Here is a 16,374-nt window from a genome sequence, read left to right as displayed (position 1 = left end):
AACCTGAATTTAATACTTCATGGTTTTGATATAACTCGAATGTTATGTTTAAAAAAGATAGAATTTCATGTTTGTTTAATAAATTCTGTTAATGGTTGATAACTGTAATAAGTTTTAACTTTGTTTTTATGAAACTTGGTTTCCATGTAACACAGTACACATCCCTTGATTCACATTATTTCTAAGTCTCGTATAACACGGTTTCGATATTACACGGAACACGGTTTCGATGTAACACGATACATCTTATATAACCTGATTTTTCTCATGCACATACATAATCAATATTAAAAATAAGTAAAAATGTTATAATTAAAAAATCTCTTATAACACGGTTTCGATACTGCACGGAACGAATTAACCGTGTTATACGAGGGACATCCCTGTATAATGATATTCATGTATGTTAGAACAGTCATGAACATCTCTCCTCCTCCTCATCTCAGCAGAAAAAAAAGATTCACTTCTAAAGTTGGGGTGCCCCCTATCCCAAGGAAGATGGTGCACACCTCTCAAATGCTATGACCTGCCTCCTCCCCCCCCCCAGACAACGGGGCCCCAAATGAAATCAAACACCCTCTGAAATTCCTTCCCCCCGTGAAAATTTCAGTGGCGGAGGCCATGTCCCCTCCCCCCTGCCTTCCTCTTCTGGTCACTTTTGTCAAAATATTTCTTCTTAAAAGTATTTGTTCTGTGTTCTGGAGAACAACAAACCGTAAGATGGCGCTACCTGATTGCGTCATTTTTTTTGAGAGGCGAGGAAGCGGCAAGTTTATATCAGCGACACGCATTCCTGCTGTCATAACATCTGGCAGAAATCATCGCAGCAGACGATCCTTGATTACTCGCTCATCGAAATCGTAGCAGACGGTTTCTTTTTGTGTTGCGTCATGCCGCGTTCATTCTTGATCAAGAAACAAAGCGGTCTGAAGAACTCCGTCCGATGGAGAGGCGAAGACGACCAAGATTTAATGAGAGCTAATCAGAATGCTTTAAGTAAGTGCTCTTTAATTTTAAATTTTGAATGTTGTTTATAAAATGCTTCAAATTTGTCGTTCTTAAAGTTGAATTTAAAGTTATTTTATATTCGTTTTCAAAATTACTGTTTGATTCATATAATCCCACGATTTTTTTTTCTGTTTTATTTATGTGTGCTATGTGTTGTCTTTTATATATATATATATATATATATATATATATATATATATATATATTTTTTTTTTTTTTTTTTTTTTTTTTTCCCTCTGTAGTTGCTACATCCCTTCATAAAAAAAACACGTTTAAGTGTTCCGCTAATTTATGCTTATTTTCACTTGACATTTGCCTTCCAATTTAATGCTATTTCACTATTGGTTTTAACGAGGAATTTTTTTAATACTTCTTGCATGATTCGTGAATGGTCATAATGCACTTTTTTGATCTCTTAAAAAAATCACTTTCGCATCTTTTTTAAACACAATTCGTTGTAAATAGATTATTTTTAAAGTTATTATTATTTTTGTAGTTTTATTTATTTAAAGTTGCATTTAAAACATTTCAGTTTCAATTACGGTTATACAGCCCATGCAAAGAAAGACAAAATATTTTTTTCCTATTTTAAAAATTTAGTTTCTGTGCAATGGAAGAGACCAATGCAAAAGCACAAATTCTCTCAAATTTCACTTTTTTTTTCTTCAAATTTTCTCAAATTTCCCAAGGGAGGAAGTCAATTGACCCCTTCTCTGACTCCCCTAAATGATGGGCCTGCATGCGGGGTAAATATTCCTTGGCTGAAGAAGTACATTGTATGCATTAATTTTATTGTTTTTTGATTTTCCATATACAGTAGGCGTCGCTTAATGTGATCACGGTTAATGTTATCATTCGCTTAATGTTATCAGAATCACGAAGTCCCGGAACACTTGTATGTTAACACACGTTAAAAAAAGTCGGATATTGTAATCAGCGTCTTCGTTTATTGTTCTCACTTTTTCATAAATTTTCAATTTTTTTCCCGTTATTCTTCCTCAATTAACAGAAATACATAGACAAACCCCGACAAGACTAACTTTCTGTGTAGCATTTTGTGATTTTCAATAGCAGTTCAAAATTTTTCTAGGAATGAAGCTACAGAAAGTTCGCCCCCAGTGACCACAGATTCCCCCTGAGAAAACTTTCTTTTGCACCTAAAAAAAATTCAGTCGCTGGACATGGCATTAATGTAGGACCTCCATTGTTGCCATTGCTCTGTAAACTATAAAACAATTATGTCGAAATTGAAAACAAAGCGAAGTTAAATTAAAATTTAAACAACAAGCAAAACCATGCTGGAAAAGATAGAAAAGCTGAATGTGCTTTGAAACTGTTTTACAAATGTCAGGGAAAACGGTCATATTTTACTTCACCTATTACTATGTGATTAAAAGTTGCATAATTTAGCTTTAACTTTTTATAATTCAGATATTTCCATTCTGTTGATTTAATAATTTATAATTTGAAAGTGCGTTTAGTTGAGTCACTGTGATTTTAATTTGAGGTTGCCAAATTAAATGCACCTTAATTGGAAAAAAATCATTATTTTGTGTCTCCTGAATTCTTTTCGGTTATTGTTATCGGTCGGTTATTGTTATCAAATTGTATTTGTCCCAAAGTGATCACATTAAGCGGCGCCTACTGTAGTATGAATTGAGTGCCTTTGACTCACTACTCCCCTCCTCCGAAAACTTTGAAAAGACAGTTCTGTTCACCGTCGATGCAAGAAATTATAACCGAGTCAAAAAGCCAAATAGCTCCATTTCCTTAAAATAGTTCATTAACAGAGTATGTGAACACAGCTTTTATTACATGTCCTCATCATATTATCTCCTCATCGCGTTGGATCTCCTAAATTGTCTAACGAACTCAATCACCCTTTCACAGCTTTATTCAGAACTAGTGGCATCCGCACGGCTTTGCCCGTAGTAGAAAATTAAAAGGTCTTTTGGTTCACCTGTATATTTACAAATAATGTATGATGAATTTCCACGGTTCCACGTTATGATAACTCGTTAATTTACTCGTCCATCTTATGATAATTTTGCTCGGGAAAATGTTCTGAAAATTGGAATAGAAAAAGAACAAAATCAAATTTTCGAAAAATCGCTTCGAGGTGCACACCTCCATGTTACAAACTAATTCCGTGCTAAATTTCATGAAAATCGGCCGAACGGTCTAGGCGCTATGCGCGTCAAAGCGATCCTGACAGACAGACAGAGATCCGGACAGAGACTTTCAGCTTTATTATTGGTAAAGAAGAAACGTTAGGGAAAGAAAAACTGAAATTTATCATAGCTTTGCGAATTTAATTATTAAATGAAAACGTTCAAACTAAATTCATACCTTAAAGAAAGGCGTCCTTTACAGCACCGAGATAAGTGCCCGCAGTTTTTTTTTTTTTTGCGTGATCTTAACGTAGTTTTTGGTATTTTACACTCCTAGTACAAATGTCAACATTTTCTTTGGATCTTTTTGACGTTTGATAATTCATCTGAACATGTTTGATGATACTAGATCAATATACTAGTCTCAATATACTAGAAAGTCGCACGTCAAGGTATGACGGGTGAAAATTGCTTCTATTCTTCTACATTTGAACGAAGTCACTGCCTTTTTTGGTAATATTTTGATATTTGAAATTTTAACTCTAACTACAGTGGATAGCGTTAATTTTCAACCACTTTTTTGATTCTTCATTCGCCTAAAATGACTGTCTTACCAGTAAAACAGTAAAGTAACCGGATCGAGTTCAGCCTTGTCACAATAAAGCATTTCCCTGCATGTTAAACATTACCAAAACATCATTCTGGGGCACGAGCTTCATTGTTGAAACACTCGGGTTATCGATCATCGGCTATTATTTATATGTGAGGATTAGATGATTCATATAACTAATATTTCCACTTTCTGTAACATTTTATTTTGTTGCATTCTTTCTAAACCTGCGTGTTTTCTCATTTGCTATGTATACAAAATAGTACGAAAGGTTACATATAAAACCCATAGTCCTATTGTATAAAAGACATTTTTATACTTTAACGAATTAATGAAATGTATTTTTTGTGACATTTATTTTTTGTATTACTATTTCGTACTTCTATGTTTTCTTTACCTACCTGAAAATTTCATTATATTTATTAGAAACTTTATTTTGGAGTTGGGAAAAATATTTTTCATAACCTCTTTCTTTGTCTTCAGCAGAATTACTTTCTTTCTTGGGGGGAAAAAAAAATATTTTTCCCAGATGAATATAATTTTTTTATGAAAGAAAAGTTGTTTTCGTTTTTTCTGCATCAAGACGGATATTGTAAAATAAACAGCTTTACAGAACTCAAAGAGTAACTTAATTTTATTATTTTATTTTATTATTCTAACTTATTTTATTTATTTATTTTATTATTATTGTCTTTTATTTATTTACTTTTTGATTAAAAAAAACTGGCAAGAAAATTGTTCCGAAAAATTTATAATTATTTTATAAACGTTTTGAAATTGAGGCTGATTTAGGTTGAATAAGTGTTATAAATATTTTGTGTTAAAAGCATGAGCGAAATTAGTTACACTTTTTTGCAAATAAAAAAGATTTTTAGGGTATTTGCTACATTTAGAGTTTTAAAATCCATGATTTTTCATGCTTGCTTGTAACTTTCCATGGCTCAAGAGATGCATTTTTTCTAGAAAAAACATACGTTTTTCACTTACAATAATTATCTAACTTAGTGTTTTGTAAAAAGAAAATTGCAACCATCTCTCTGATCTATGTTTTGGACAATGGACAATTTTTTCTAAAAATTCAAATTAAAGCGAAATGTAATGGACCAGAGATACTATTAAACACTTCAACAATGGCTAGCGGTACTCATGAAATAATTAGTCTTTAATGAAATATTTTGCTATCACATTTGAATAAAAATCTAAATCTTTCGACAATGTTTTTCAGTTTCCAACAAACCATACAGAAATTTTAAATAGGTAAGAACTTACATAAAAAGAAATTTATTACTTTTTTCCGAAAAATCTGATGTGATACCCAATTATATTTTAATTCCCTTTTTTTTAAATCATTAATTGCAAGTTTTTCAAAATCAATTAATTCTTGAACTTGCGACAATAATGATGTAAAACTACTGGTGACTAGCAAACCTTTAAGCTGGTTTCAATGTTTCTTTCGTCTTACTTTTCATTTTTTAAAAATAAATATTATTTTTAAAAAAAATAAACATTTAACTCTTTCAAAAACTAGCTGTTGCGGCTAGCAATAATTTATTAATTTCTAAAATTAAGTTCACAAAGAATCAATAAAATAAATAAATAATCATAATGAAAATAAAATATTACGCAGTTAGTGAAGTACACAATGATTAACTTACCTGATATGATAGCCAAAATTTTAATGTCGGCTACAAGAATTGAAAAATTCCTAAAGTTGTGAAATTTGCAACATTTTTGAACTTTTTTAAAATTTTACTTGTGGAAATTCCCTGATTTCCATTTTTTTATCGCCTTTCTATAAGTCCTTAGTTAAATATTAAGACCCGTTTTATTTTTATACATTTTCCTGAATTTAAGACACTGATAAACATTGACGAAAATTAAATTTTTATGAGTCTCTTGAATCAACCCGGATGCCAATGAATTAAAATTTTCGAATGAACGCGGAAAATTAGGAGGATACAAATTCTCAACTACACAATAAAACACATAAAAAAGGTTAGAATAATTCTAAACACAAAAATTATGTATGCCCCAGCGGTTTTATCTCATAGGAAAGAAAAACGAGCGAGTTTTATAGGAGCGATGCGATCGAATTTTGAAATACAGTAGAGGCCCGAGTTACGCGAAGGATGCATTCCAAGACTCCTCGCGCAAGTCGAAATTTCGCGTTGTAGAAAAATGTACGTATACATTTTATTTAGAAACATACCAAATTCTTTTAGACATTGTTAAACACCCCCCAAACTGCTTTAAATCATTCCTCAAGTATACATTACAGTTTCTTACATAAAGAACTAAACTTTTACTGTTTTTAAAAAAATTAAAAAAAAAAGCCGTTTTATTCACCGCAAAATACAATGGCTCCCAAAAGTCTTCGTACACCTACGACTTTCAACGAAATAGGCCCCAAATCATTGGTTAGAGTTAATATTTCGGAATAGGTATTTAATTATAAGATCTATGGTCAATTTTTAACAAAACTGCATAAAAAGTATTTAAAAAATATTAAAACTTAATTTTTTTAAAATCAAAAACCGAAAAGTGCCGGAAATTTTATCTCACAAAAGTCTTCGTACACTTTATAAAATGTCTATATATTATTGACTAATCTAACTTTTGATTAAGTTATTAATTAGTAGAATATCATACAGTATTCATAACACCTTTTAAACATCTGGGAATAGATTTCATTCTTTTTCTTTCTTTTTTTAGCGTAATTTCTGAGTAAGTGTTATACCACACTTCGAGTATTACTATTTCTAGCTCTATTTTCGTTTTAAAGCCCTATTTTCGTAATCTGGCCTCCAGATATCTCTAAATATGTTACATTAAGTTACAATCTGGAGATTGAGGGGGTATTTTCTAAATTTTAGGACAATTTTCGAGGCACTTGACGCAAACGTTGAAAACCGTGTGCTTCTTACCGTTATCTTGATAAAAAACAAGTTGTTTTCAATAACCAAATTTTTGGCTAAGAGTTCAAAATTGGTTTTTAAAATATTTAAAGGAACAGCATGATTCATTATTTCATCAAAAAATTACAAACTACCAAGTCCTGATGCTGATATGCACCCTCACACTAAAACACCTTCACCGTCCTGATTAACCGGTCCAACTAAGTTCTTAAGATTAAGTTCCTAATTTTTTCTTCTACTTACAGTTATACAACAATTTAACCAAAAATGTTGAATTAATTTTTATCTGTAAGTAAGACGTGATTCTAAAACGTTTTCAGCTTATTTATAATTGATTTTGCGACGAAAAGCGTAAGCTTTCTGTTTTTCGCACGACCAAGAAAATTTCTGCGGGAAGAGGTCTCATTTAATCCAGCTAATCAAAGAACTTGGCGAACAATTTTAGGTGAAAAGTAAATGTAAAATGTTTCATTTTACTCTGCAGAAACTTTTACAGTACTAAAATGTGTATTTTTCATAAATTTTTTAACTTTAAATCTACGATCACGTTTTGTCAACTTTGCCGGTTGATCTTATCTTACCTTGTTTTCGGTCCGATTCCTTTCTATAAAGAATTTTATCAAGCACTTTACTATACAAACAAATAAATTAACTAATTTAGAGACATTTCAAACCAATTTACCACTACTGTGGGGGAAAAAATCAAATTTTGAATGGCGTTTGCGGTTTTTTACGAATACCAGCCATTTTACAGTAATAAGCAATATATTGTGGAATAAATAAACCAAAAATTAAAACCAAATGACTTATAAGGGTCAACACAATGCAAAAATATTAATAAAACGGCATATGATAATTTTAATCATGAATTTATTCGAAAATATTTAAGTGTACGATGACTTTTGTGGCGTGTTATTTCTCTGTCTCTTCGTTTTCTGACCTATTTCAAAAAGAAGATCCGTCAATATTTTGAAAAAAAACCAATGGGTTATATTTAGAATGACATAGGAATGATGTGAAAAATATTGAACTTTATATTCGAATTCAGCTTTGAGTTATTTTGGTTTTACTAAAAAATTTCCAAGTGTACGAACACTTTTGGGAGCCACTGTACTTTAAGATGCAGAAAATGAATGATCAATGGGAGGGAAAGACATTAAAAAAAAAGAGCACAGTATATAGTAATAATAAAATGCCGCACTATAATAGTACTGTACAGTAGATACAGTAATAATATGCACGAGTTGAAAAATAAAGATGATGATGATTTATGCTCCATGAGCAGATCGTTATTCTTTTTTAATACATTTTCAAATACGATTGCTTCGCCTTTTCTTTTATAACGTTGCCATTTATGGCAGCAGCCTCTCTTCCTGAACTCTTTAGTCCACAATACAAAAGCAGCTTTCTTTTTCATAATACTTATTTACTTTGGTTATACACTACTCTGCAAGCTTCAATATTGAAACCCAGTTCTGAACTTTTAACGGATCTTTTTTTTTTTAAATGGATGTAATAACTTTCAACGAAATCCATATTCAGTAACCAATAACGAAGTTGATACTTCCTTCCAAAAAAAAATTAAGTTGTCGACGAGGAATTCGCTTTAGATCGCGTAAAAGTCGTTACTCGTGAAAAATTCGCGTTATAGCCCTTTTGCGTAAGTCGAATCGCGTTGTAGCGGGAGTCGGCTGTTCATGAAAAATCGGGACTGACGCGTAAAAAACGGCTAGGATGCGAAAATTTTGCTTTTAATCTGTAAAGTTTGGTAATTATGTTAACTTTGTAATTCAAAACCCAAGACCAATTGTCAGTTTCTGTAACTGTTATGAATTTTTTACTGAAAATTATGAGTTTCCATGATCATTTTCGATCATGACAGATATCAATGACTTTCCATGATTTTTCAGGTGAGCGGAAACCCTGGATTTTTTTTTTTTTTTTTGTGGTACAAATTATTTAATTTTGTGCACTCGGTCGTCAAGAAGGACACTGAAATAGCCCTAAAAGACTTAAACGTACGTTGTAAAATAAACAAGTTTACAGGTGAGATTCGACTCGAGTTTGCATTGAATCATGCGCATTGTCTCTGTGTGTAACTATGTTTGTAATTACTTAATTTAATTAAAATAGAATTTAATACGTAGAGTTTAAAATTATATTATTATACGGCAGAAAAGATATCTTACTGCCTTTTGATGCACAATCGAATCGACCCATAATCGAAGACGAGCTGAAAACATGTTTTGATAGTAATTATTGTTAACAATTATGAAACATTTTGTGGTATAAAGAGTTTAGGAAGCATGGACAAATTCTTTACCTGTTATGTAACACTCCCTCTTTCTCCTCCAGGTATTTTATCTAGACTCAAAGCGAAAGATGAAGAAGCAAACCGAAAACCATTTCAAGCAAATGGCACAGAAAGCACTATTATTTCAGAAAAGAACTTGCAGAACTTTTTACGACTGTCTTGTTCCTTCGTTCCGCTACCAGAAAGAAATGCTGCACACCCATCCTTACTATCCAGGGCATGGTACCACCCCACAGTGCGCCAGTTGCAAAAGAAAGATTATACCCTATTTGAAACTTCTGAATCAATCAAAAGACCGCGATTCCAAGACGAACTCATACATCCAGCTTGGAGATTACCATTTCAGAAATGCTACCCATTTCAAAACTTAAAAAGAACTGAATATAATATCCACTATGGTTCCTTCAAGGATCACGATGATGTTGAGCATCAAAACCCACCGAAGCATGTTAAATATTCTAGTCATTGTGAAAACGATCTAAACTTGAGAAATCTGGAGAATGGTTCAGGAGTGCAGTTGCGTACTGAAGCTTCTTTGCACGAAGCATATTACAAAAAAATCATCAAGTCAAGAAAGACATCTACAAATGAAAACTATGCACTCAATGCTGGGCCATTGCTACCCATCACTCAGATTGAAAAGCTACGACAAACTAGCAGTTCAAAGAATTCTCTAACAGAATGCAACAAAGATACAGTTCAACCAGACGTTCAAGTTTTGGTAAGAAATTAAAATCTCATATTATGCTCAGTTCCAAATGAATTTTAAACAATATTCGTATGGTATGTAAAGCAATATAATGAAATACTAAAATTGCGTTTGTAAATAAAATTTGAGGATAGTTATGGATTTGTTTGTAGATTGAGGTTTAATATTCGAGCATAATTAAGACTGTTTGCAGGCTCTCCCCCAAAACTTTTTATTAGGAATGCATTTATAGACTATTTGATGAGGGAGGTTATAAGAGGAAGGGAGGTTTTGAGGTCCATTTCCGGAAAAAATTTGAAATTTAAGGGTATCTTTTCGAAAACACAATTGTTTGCTATATTTGTTTTCCTGAAGGGAAAGGATCATGAGATTCAGGAATTCTCCCCAGTTGTTTCATGATCTTAGCGCTTCAAAAACGCAATTTTAAATATCTTTAGTGATGCTAAAAACCAAGGGGTTCGAGGGCTTTCCCCCAGAAAACAATTCTGAATTGAAGTCCTAAAACGCAATCGTAGGCCATCTTTGATGAAGTAACAAAAGACATGGGGTTCAGAACTTTTTCCCAGAAACTTTTCGATGTAGGAGTTTCGAAAACGCTGTTTTAGACGATCTTTGAATGATGATGAAAGAAGGACATGGGGGTTAATCTCCGGAAATTTTTCAAAATTGAAGTCTTGAAAACGCAGTTATAAGCCATCTTTTATGACGCAGAGGGAAGGAACGTTGTTTGGAACTTTCCATCAAGAATTGTTCGAAACTTTGGTAGCATTAGGGGAAAGGGTGGAGTCAGGAGTTATCCCTCATTTTCAATATTGAAGCTTCAAAAACGCAAATGATGTTTGGGGATTCGTTGATGTTAGGGGAAGGACTTGAGATCGGGCGCGCTCCCCGGAATTTTTTTGAAATTAAAGTTCTAAAAACGTAATTAAAGACCCTCATTAACGACATTTTCGAAAAAGTTTTCGATTCCTGCATTTTTTCGAAATTGAAGTTCCAAAAATTCAAAATTTTTGACGATCTTCGGTGACATTGGAGAGAGGGGATTGAGGGAAAACTCTCCCCTGGAAATTTTTTGTAATTAAAGTCGTTAACATTCAGTTGTAGGCGATTTTTTGTGATGTGTTGGGGGGGGGGGAGGGGGAGTACGAAAGAGAGTTTGGTGACCTTTTTCCGGAAATTTTTCGAATTTACAAACCTTTTGGGGGGTGCGATCGCCCCCCCCCCCCTGTGGATTCGCCACTACACACATTTTTCCCATCTCAAAACCCTACTTTCCAATTTTTGATTTTTCAATATATTTTTAATTAGTTTATTTACTTACTACTTTTTTTTTGCACTTTCCGATATTTTTACATGGTACTAAGCCACCTTTCATGCTTTTATTCTTTTTTTGAAAGTTTTAGGTCAAAAGTGATTTTTTGTAGCCCCAAAATATGTAATAATTTGAAATTTTGGTTTATTAATGTTGTTTCAATCAACTTATTTCAGCCTAAAGAAATTATATTAATTTCTAATTTATGCAGAAAATGTGGTTTGTTTAATATAAATTCTAAGTAAGGTAAGTTTAGCTTTTTTCATAACTTTATGTCGTTTAAAATAAATTATATGTGTATTTAAAAATAATATCTTGTTTAGAGAATGAATTATTATTTACATAATTGTTTTTTGACTTTTCAGTGTAATTTAGTTTTATGAATGATAGTTAGAGCTCTGGTACTAACTTTTCATGATAGTTAAATTCAAAATAACTCAAAAATCATAAAACACTGATAATAAATATTAGCTCCTTCAAATAGTAAATAAGTTCAAATGAGATAAAAACCCTTTTTTCCCACATTGCGTTGACGTAAAGATTGCTATTGGAATTAGCCATTTCTTTGGAGAAGAAAATGGTTACTCCATGTAGAGCCCTTTTACAGGGTCAATGAGGCTTTGTCGGCCTAGTCAGAAACTAAGAGCCCGGCCCTTGGGGGCTCAGCTTTGAATCAGAGTTGTTTAAGTTTTATGGGAGAGTAGATCTGGGGACCAAAATGACAAGGAGCCTGTCTTGGCACTAGGCGCCCCTGCACTTTTATAGCTACAGATTATAAAAGTGCAGTGCATTATTCCCTGCTTAATGAAATAGCCATTTTGCCACGAAAAAAACAATATTCCAATAAGCAGGATATTCCATTAAACGGGATCAAAATAATACATTACATTGATTTGGTACATTGAAAATTTATTATATTAAGCGGGATATTCGTTTAACCGATATTCTAATAAGTGGGCTCGGAAGTATAAAGATCCTAACATCCAGTACTCCCTCCAAAAAATAAATTTGAGAAATTAAGTGCTATACCACCGTAGGAATGCAAAGGGTAGTATCTGCAAAATTCTTTTTTTTTTTTTTTTTGCATTTTTGTAATTGATTACACTTTAGCTTTATGGTACAAACTTGCTTACTTGGTTTCCACAGAAAAAGAAGCCAGAAAAAATGTCTAATTCCAGCATTTCCCTATTTTTAGAATTGAATCCAAAGCGCGTTTTTTTTGAATATCTCAAAAACTCATTTCTGCAGATACTTCGTTTACCTGCCCACGGCAGTATTACATGATTGTTTATTCAAAAAAAGAGCTATTTCATATGTAATTTTTTTAATTTATAATTGTATAGGGAAAAACTGTTGAAAGATCCAGCGAAAAACTAGGACCAAAAGGTCTGAAGTCTTTCATTTGCAAAGAATGTGGAAAGTCTTTCAAGAGATCATCAACTTTATCAACACATTTGCTGATTCACTTGAATATCAGGCCATATCCTTGTGTGTACTGTGGAAAGAGATTTCACCAGAAATCCGATATGAAAAAACATACATACATACATACAGGTAAGTCTTCATAGGACTTCAATCCCAATTTAATAAAATTTTACTTCTTCAGGAGGGGGGGAATGAATAGTCAATCTTGTGAAAGCGAAATTTCTTTAATAAAATCTCCAATTTTGTTTGATTAGACCTAATTTCTGAGTATACTCTTCAATTTTCCTTTCCTTATCTTAAGGAAGACACTAACTTAGGAAGGGTTCAAAGAAGGACTGCTAGGTTAGTAAAAAGACATTGAGGATTTTGATTATGACTTTAGGCTCAGAAAACCTAATACAGTAAAACCTGTCTTATAGACAGGTTATCGTTTTAGACAGTTTGATTATTTATGCTGACATTTTGCTGGGACCAAGGAAAATATCAAAATAGACAGGTTTATTGTTATAGATAGGTTTCACTGTATGTCGAGTTTTGAGCAAAGGACAGCCTGAGGGGACGTGATCCACTCATTTAAATGCATTGAAATAGAGAATGTTAACAAGATAAATTTCTGCATAGATGACAAAACAAAGGGTCATTGTTTTAAGTTTTCAAAATCTTAAGTTTTTCTTAAATTTTGGAAAATTACAGTTTCAGTTGTGTTATTTGGAATAGTTTACCAGAAGTAGCTAATACTTTCAATGGGATGAATGATTTTTAAAGGGTCCTTCATTATCATCAGGAACCAGGAAGCAGCCTAGCTGGGCCCCAAGTTTGTTGCTGATCATCACTTTTTTTTTTTTTTTTTTGTAGGTATTTATGATGAACTGAACGAAACAATTCTCAATATTCCAATACATAATGGGTTTTTTTTCAATAAATTACATTTATTGATACTTTTAATCGAGGCACTCAACACAACTTATATAAGTCATTTGTATGAGTCAACCACTTTAACCAAGTTAATGTTTGTCAAATAGGCAATGACAGAGCAGAAAGATATGCTCTATTGTTGCTAGCGATTCCAAAAATGGAGTTGTTGCAGAATTTAGATAAAATTGTTATAGATAAAATAAGAAGCACCCCTAGTTTGTAGTTATTGAGTCATGGAACTACTAACAATTACTCAGGGGTGATAGTGGACTCAAGTAAACTTTTCTGAAACTATGAGGTTCAAATATGCATACGAAAATTATTAATAAAAATCATTTTAAAAGTGTTTTTTTCCTTCATAATTTTTCAGTTTTAGAATGTGCTGTCAGCACAAAATTTTCGAATCACAAACACACCGCGATTGCCTGGCACATAGACTTGACTTCTTTAGTTGTCCAAAAGTGGAATAATAGAGTCACTCTGTGTCAAGTGACCTAGTGGTCACACCCAGTCATCTCTTATTTTAATGAAATTTCAGAGATGTATCCATGTCTTTGAAACTAACCTATGCAAATTTTCAGCTTCTAAGATCCAAATCCTGAGGTTCTAGGATCCCTCAAATAAAGGGCTCCAAAACGTCAGAGCAGCTTTGTGAAACGAATAGCCATGTATTAAGTTAAGCTTGCAGAACATTTTATATCACTGGAGGAGGCCTGAAATTTTGGGAGCTTAAAGTACTGTTTGTTGTTAACACATTCTAGAATTTTGTGTGAGTTGAAGCTCATTAACTTTTTGTGCAGAACAACATACATGTAAACGCTTGACAAAAATTGGTGTGGAATTTTTTTCTCCAGATTTTAGGTTGTCACAATTGGCAATTCATTTCACAGTAGCTCTAAGATTTTGGAGCCCTTTATTTAAAAGATCCTAGATCCTCAGGATTTAGATCTTGGAAGCTGAAAATTATCATATTTTATTTTCAAAGGTATGGGAGCACAGAATTTCATCAAAGGCAAAGATGGTCGAATGGGGCCGATTTGAAAAAGAGGGCAGTTGATGTGGAATGACTCAATATGCTTTCCAAAAATATTCCATTGTACATTTAGATACTCTACATTTTAATGTATATAATGAGTGCTTTAGTTTAATAAAAATGTGTAGCAATGTTACTCCAAAAATATTCGACTTTTTGTAACAAAAAATTTTTGATTGCCATAATTATTACCAGTATGCAATATAATATTTTTTTTTTAATTATATTGAGATTAACTTTAATTGCTCATAATTATTACAAATAGTTAGGTTAGTTCAAATTAGTAGTTATAGTTAGTCATCATTGGTAGTTAGTTCGAAAACTTCATTTCAATAACCTAGAATAATAAACACGTAATTCAAAAAATGCAAATGTTGCAGGAGAAACAAAAATGTACCAGATACAAGCTTATCTATCTAATAACCAAAAACTAATATTTAAGTTTTTATCTTTTTTGAGAACAAGGTTTTCATTAAAGACAATCGAAATCTATGTATCGTTAACAGCATAATATAATCTACCCACCAGAGTTAGGTCATGACGCTACAGCTGCAAACAACAAAGCAACCAAAATTTGCAAAACACTATTCAAGCAACATTTGCACATTTTTTAATCGAATAACACGTGACAGTAAAAAAGCTTGAATAGGTTTTATACAATTGTATGTTACTTTGGTACACAATGTGCAATTTTTTTTAAACATTAATTACCACAATTATTTTTCCTTAACTTACACATCATGAAACAAATTAAACCAGCAATTCCCAACCTTTAGTAAGCCTTTAGAGCCCTTCAAACTAAGTCCAAGTTCTAAGGAACACTAAGGTCCACACCGTAATACTCCATCAAAAATATTTTTTTAAGCATCAATACTTATATTAAATACTTTTTTTTTTAAATCTTTTTTAAGTATCAATTTAAAGAGAGTATTTGATAACGAAATTCAGGAATACACCAAAGTTTTTCTATCCCTGCAAGATTGAATTGATTAGCAGAAAAACTAAATAACACCAATATTTTACTTTTTAATTTAGGGAGAACTACTGCAAGGAATATTCTGTTTCATGGATCCCTGGTAGAGATCTGTTAAAATTTCCATTGTATCTTAAAAGCATATTTTTCTTAGTGTCAAATGTTGAAATTCGTCTTTAAAAAAGTTTTCTTTTCCATTACAGGTGAAAAGCCACATAAATGTGACATTTGCGGAAAAGCTTTCAGCCAATCTTCAAATTTGATTACACATTCACGCAAACATTCCGGATTCAAGCCTTTCTCCTGTATTGTCTGCAGTAGAACATTCCAAAGAAAAATCGACTTGCACCGCCATCTGGATTCAAAGCACTATACTACATTGGGAGATTTGATATTATCAGATAAAAATAAAATATGATACATTTAGTTTTGTCTAGTTCATAAAAGATTACATTACTTTGATATAGTGATTGTTAGCAAACTTCATCTTGGAAAAATTCATCCAAAAAGTAAGAACATTACTTCATTTCATAGGTAGGCGAAGAGTTGTTTAACTTTTGCTAGAAAATGGTGGTCAAGTAAGAACTTTCTTTGGGAGAATAATGATGTGGTAAATTTTCAAGATAGGGGTCCTAATCTTGTTCTAAAGATAAACAATATATATATAAGGGGGTATTCAGAAAGCATGTTTTGGTATATGAATGGAAGAGAAAGTGATTCTGGGTAAAATAATAGTAAAGGACATTTAGTCCGGCTGGCAACGCTGAGAGGGGTCTGGTGAAATGGCACCGCATAGGCATTTGGCAGCTGTGCTTAAGACATTTGTGACAACAGAGTCCTCTAACATTCCATCTTTGAATTATTTTTGAAAATCCATACATGAAAACTTACAGAACTGTCTGTCAAACACATCACTTGCTTCAACTTTTTATGTACTTACTGTATGTCATATCAAAAAGTAGGAGACTTCTTTCTAAAATATCCCATTTATACATATATACACACATTTATGTTTTATTTTATTCTTTCATGATAGGTTTTTATCCTCC

At 32.3% G+C, this 16,374-nt stretch overlaps 1 protein-coding gene across 1 annotated transcript; it reads left to right on the top strand.

Annotated features, from left to right (window-relative positions):
- Positions 1 to 828: 828 nt before the first annotated feature.
- LOC129230459 (zinc finger protein 836-like) lies at positions 829 to 15,743 on the top strand. Its single transcript, XM_054864858.1, has 4 exons — positions 829 to 996; positions 9,000 to 9,679; positions 12,323 to 12,533; positions 15,529 to 15,743. Exons 1-4 carry the CDS (start codon positions 891 to 893, stop codon positions 15,741 to 15,743), a joined length of 1,212 nt encoding a protein of 403 aa, XP_054720833.1. The 5' UTR covers positions 829 to 890.
- Positions 15,744 to 16,374: the final 631 nt, after the last annotated feature.

This window comes from Uloborus diversus, chromosome 9, assembly GCF_026930045.1.
Source record: "Uloborus diversus isolate 005 chromosome 9, Udiv.v.3.1, whole genome shotgun sequence".
In the NCBI taxonomy this organism is placed as follows: domain Eukaryota; kingdom Metazoa; phylum Arthropoda; class Arachnida; order Araneae; family Uloboridae; genus Uloborus; species Uloborus diversus.
Note: the sequence above shows the minus strand (reverse complement) of the source record. Positions and strands in the feature narration are given on the sequence as shown.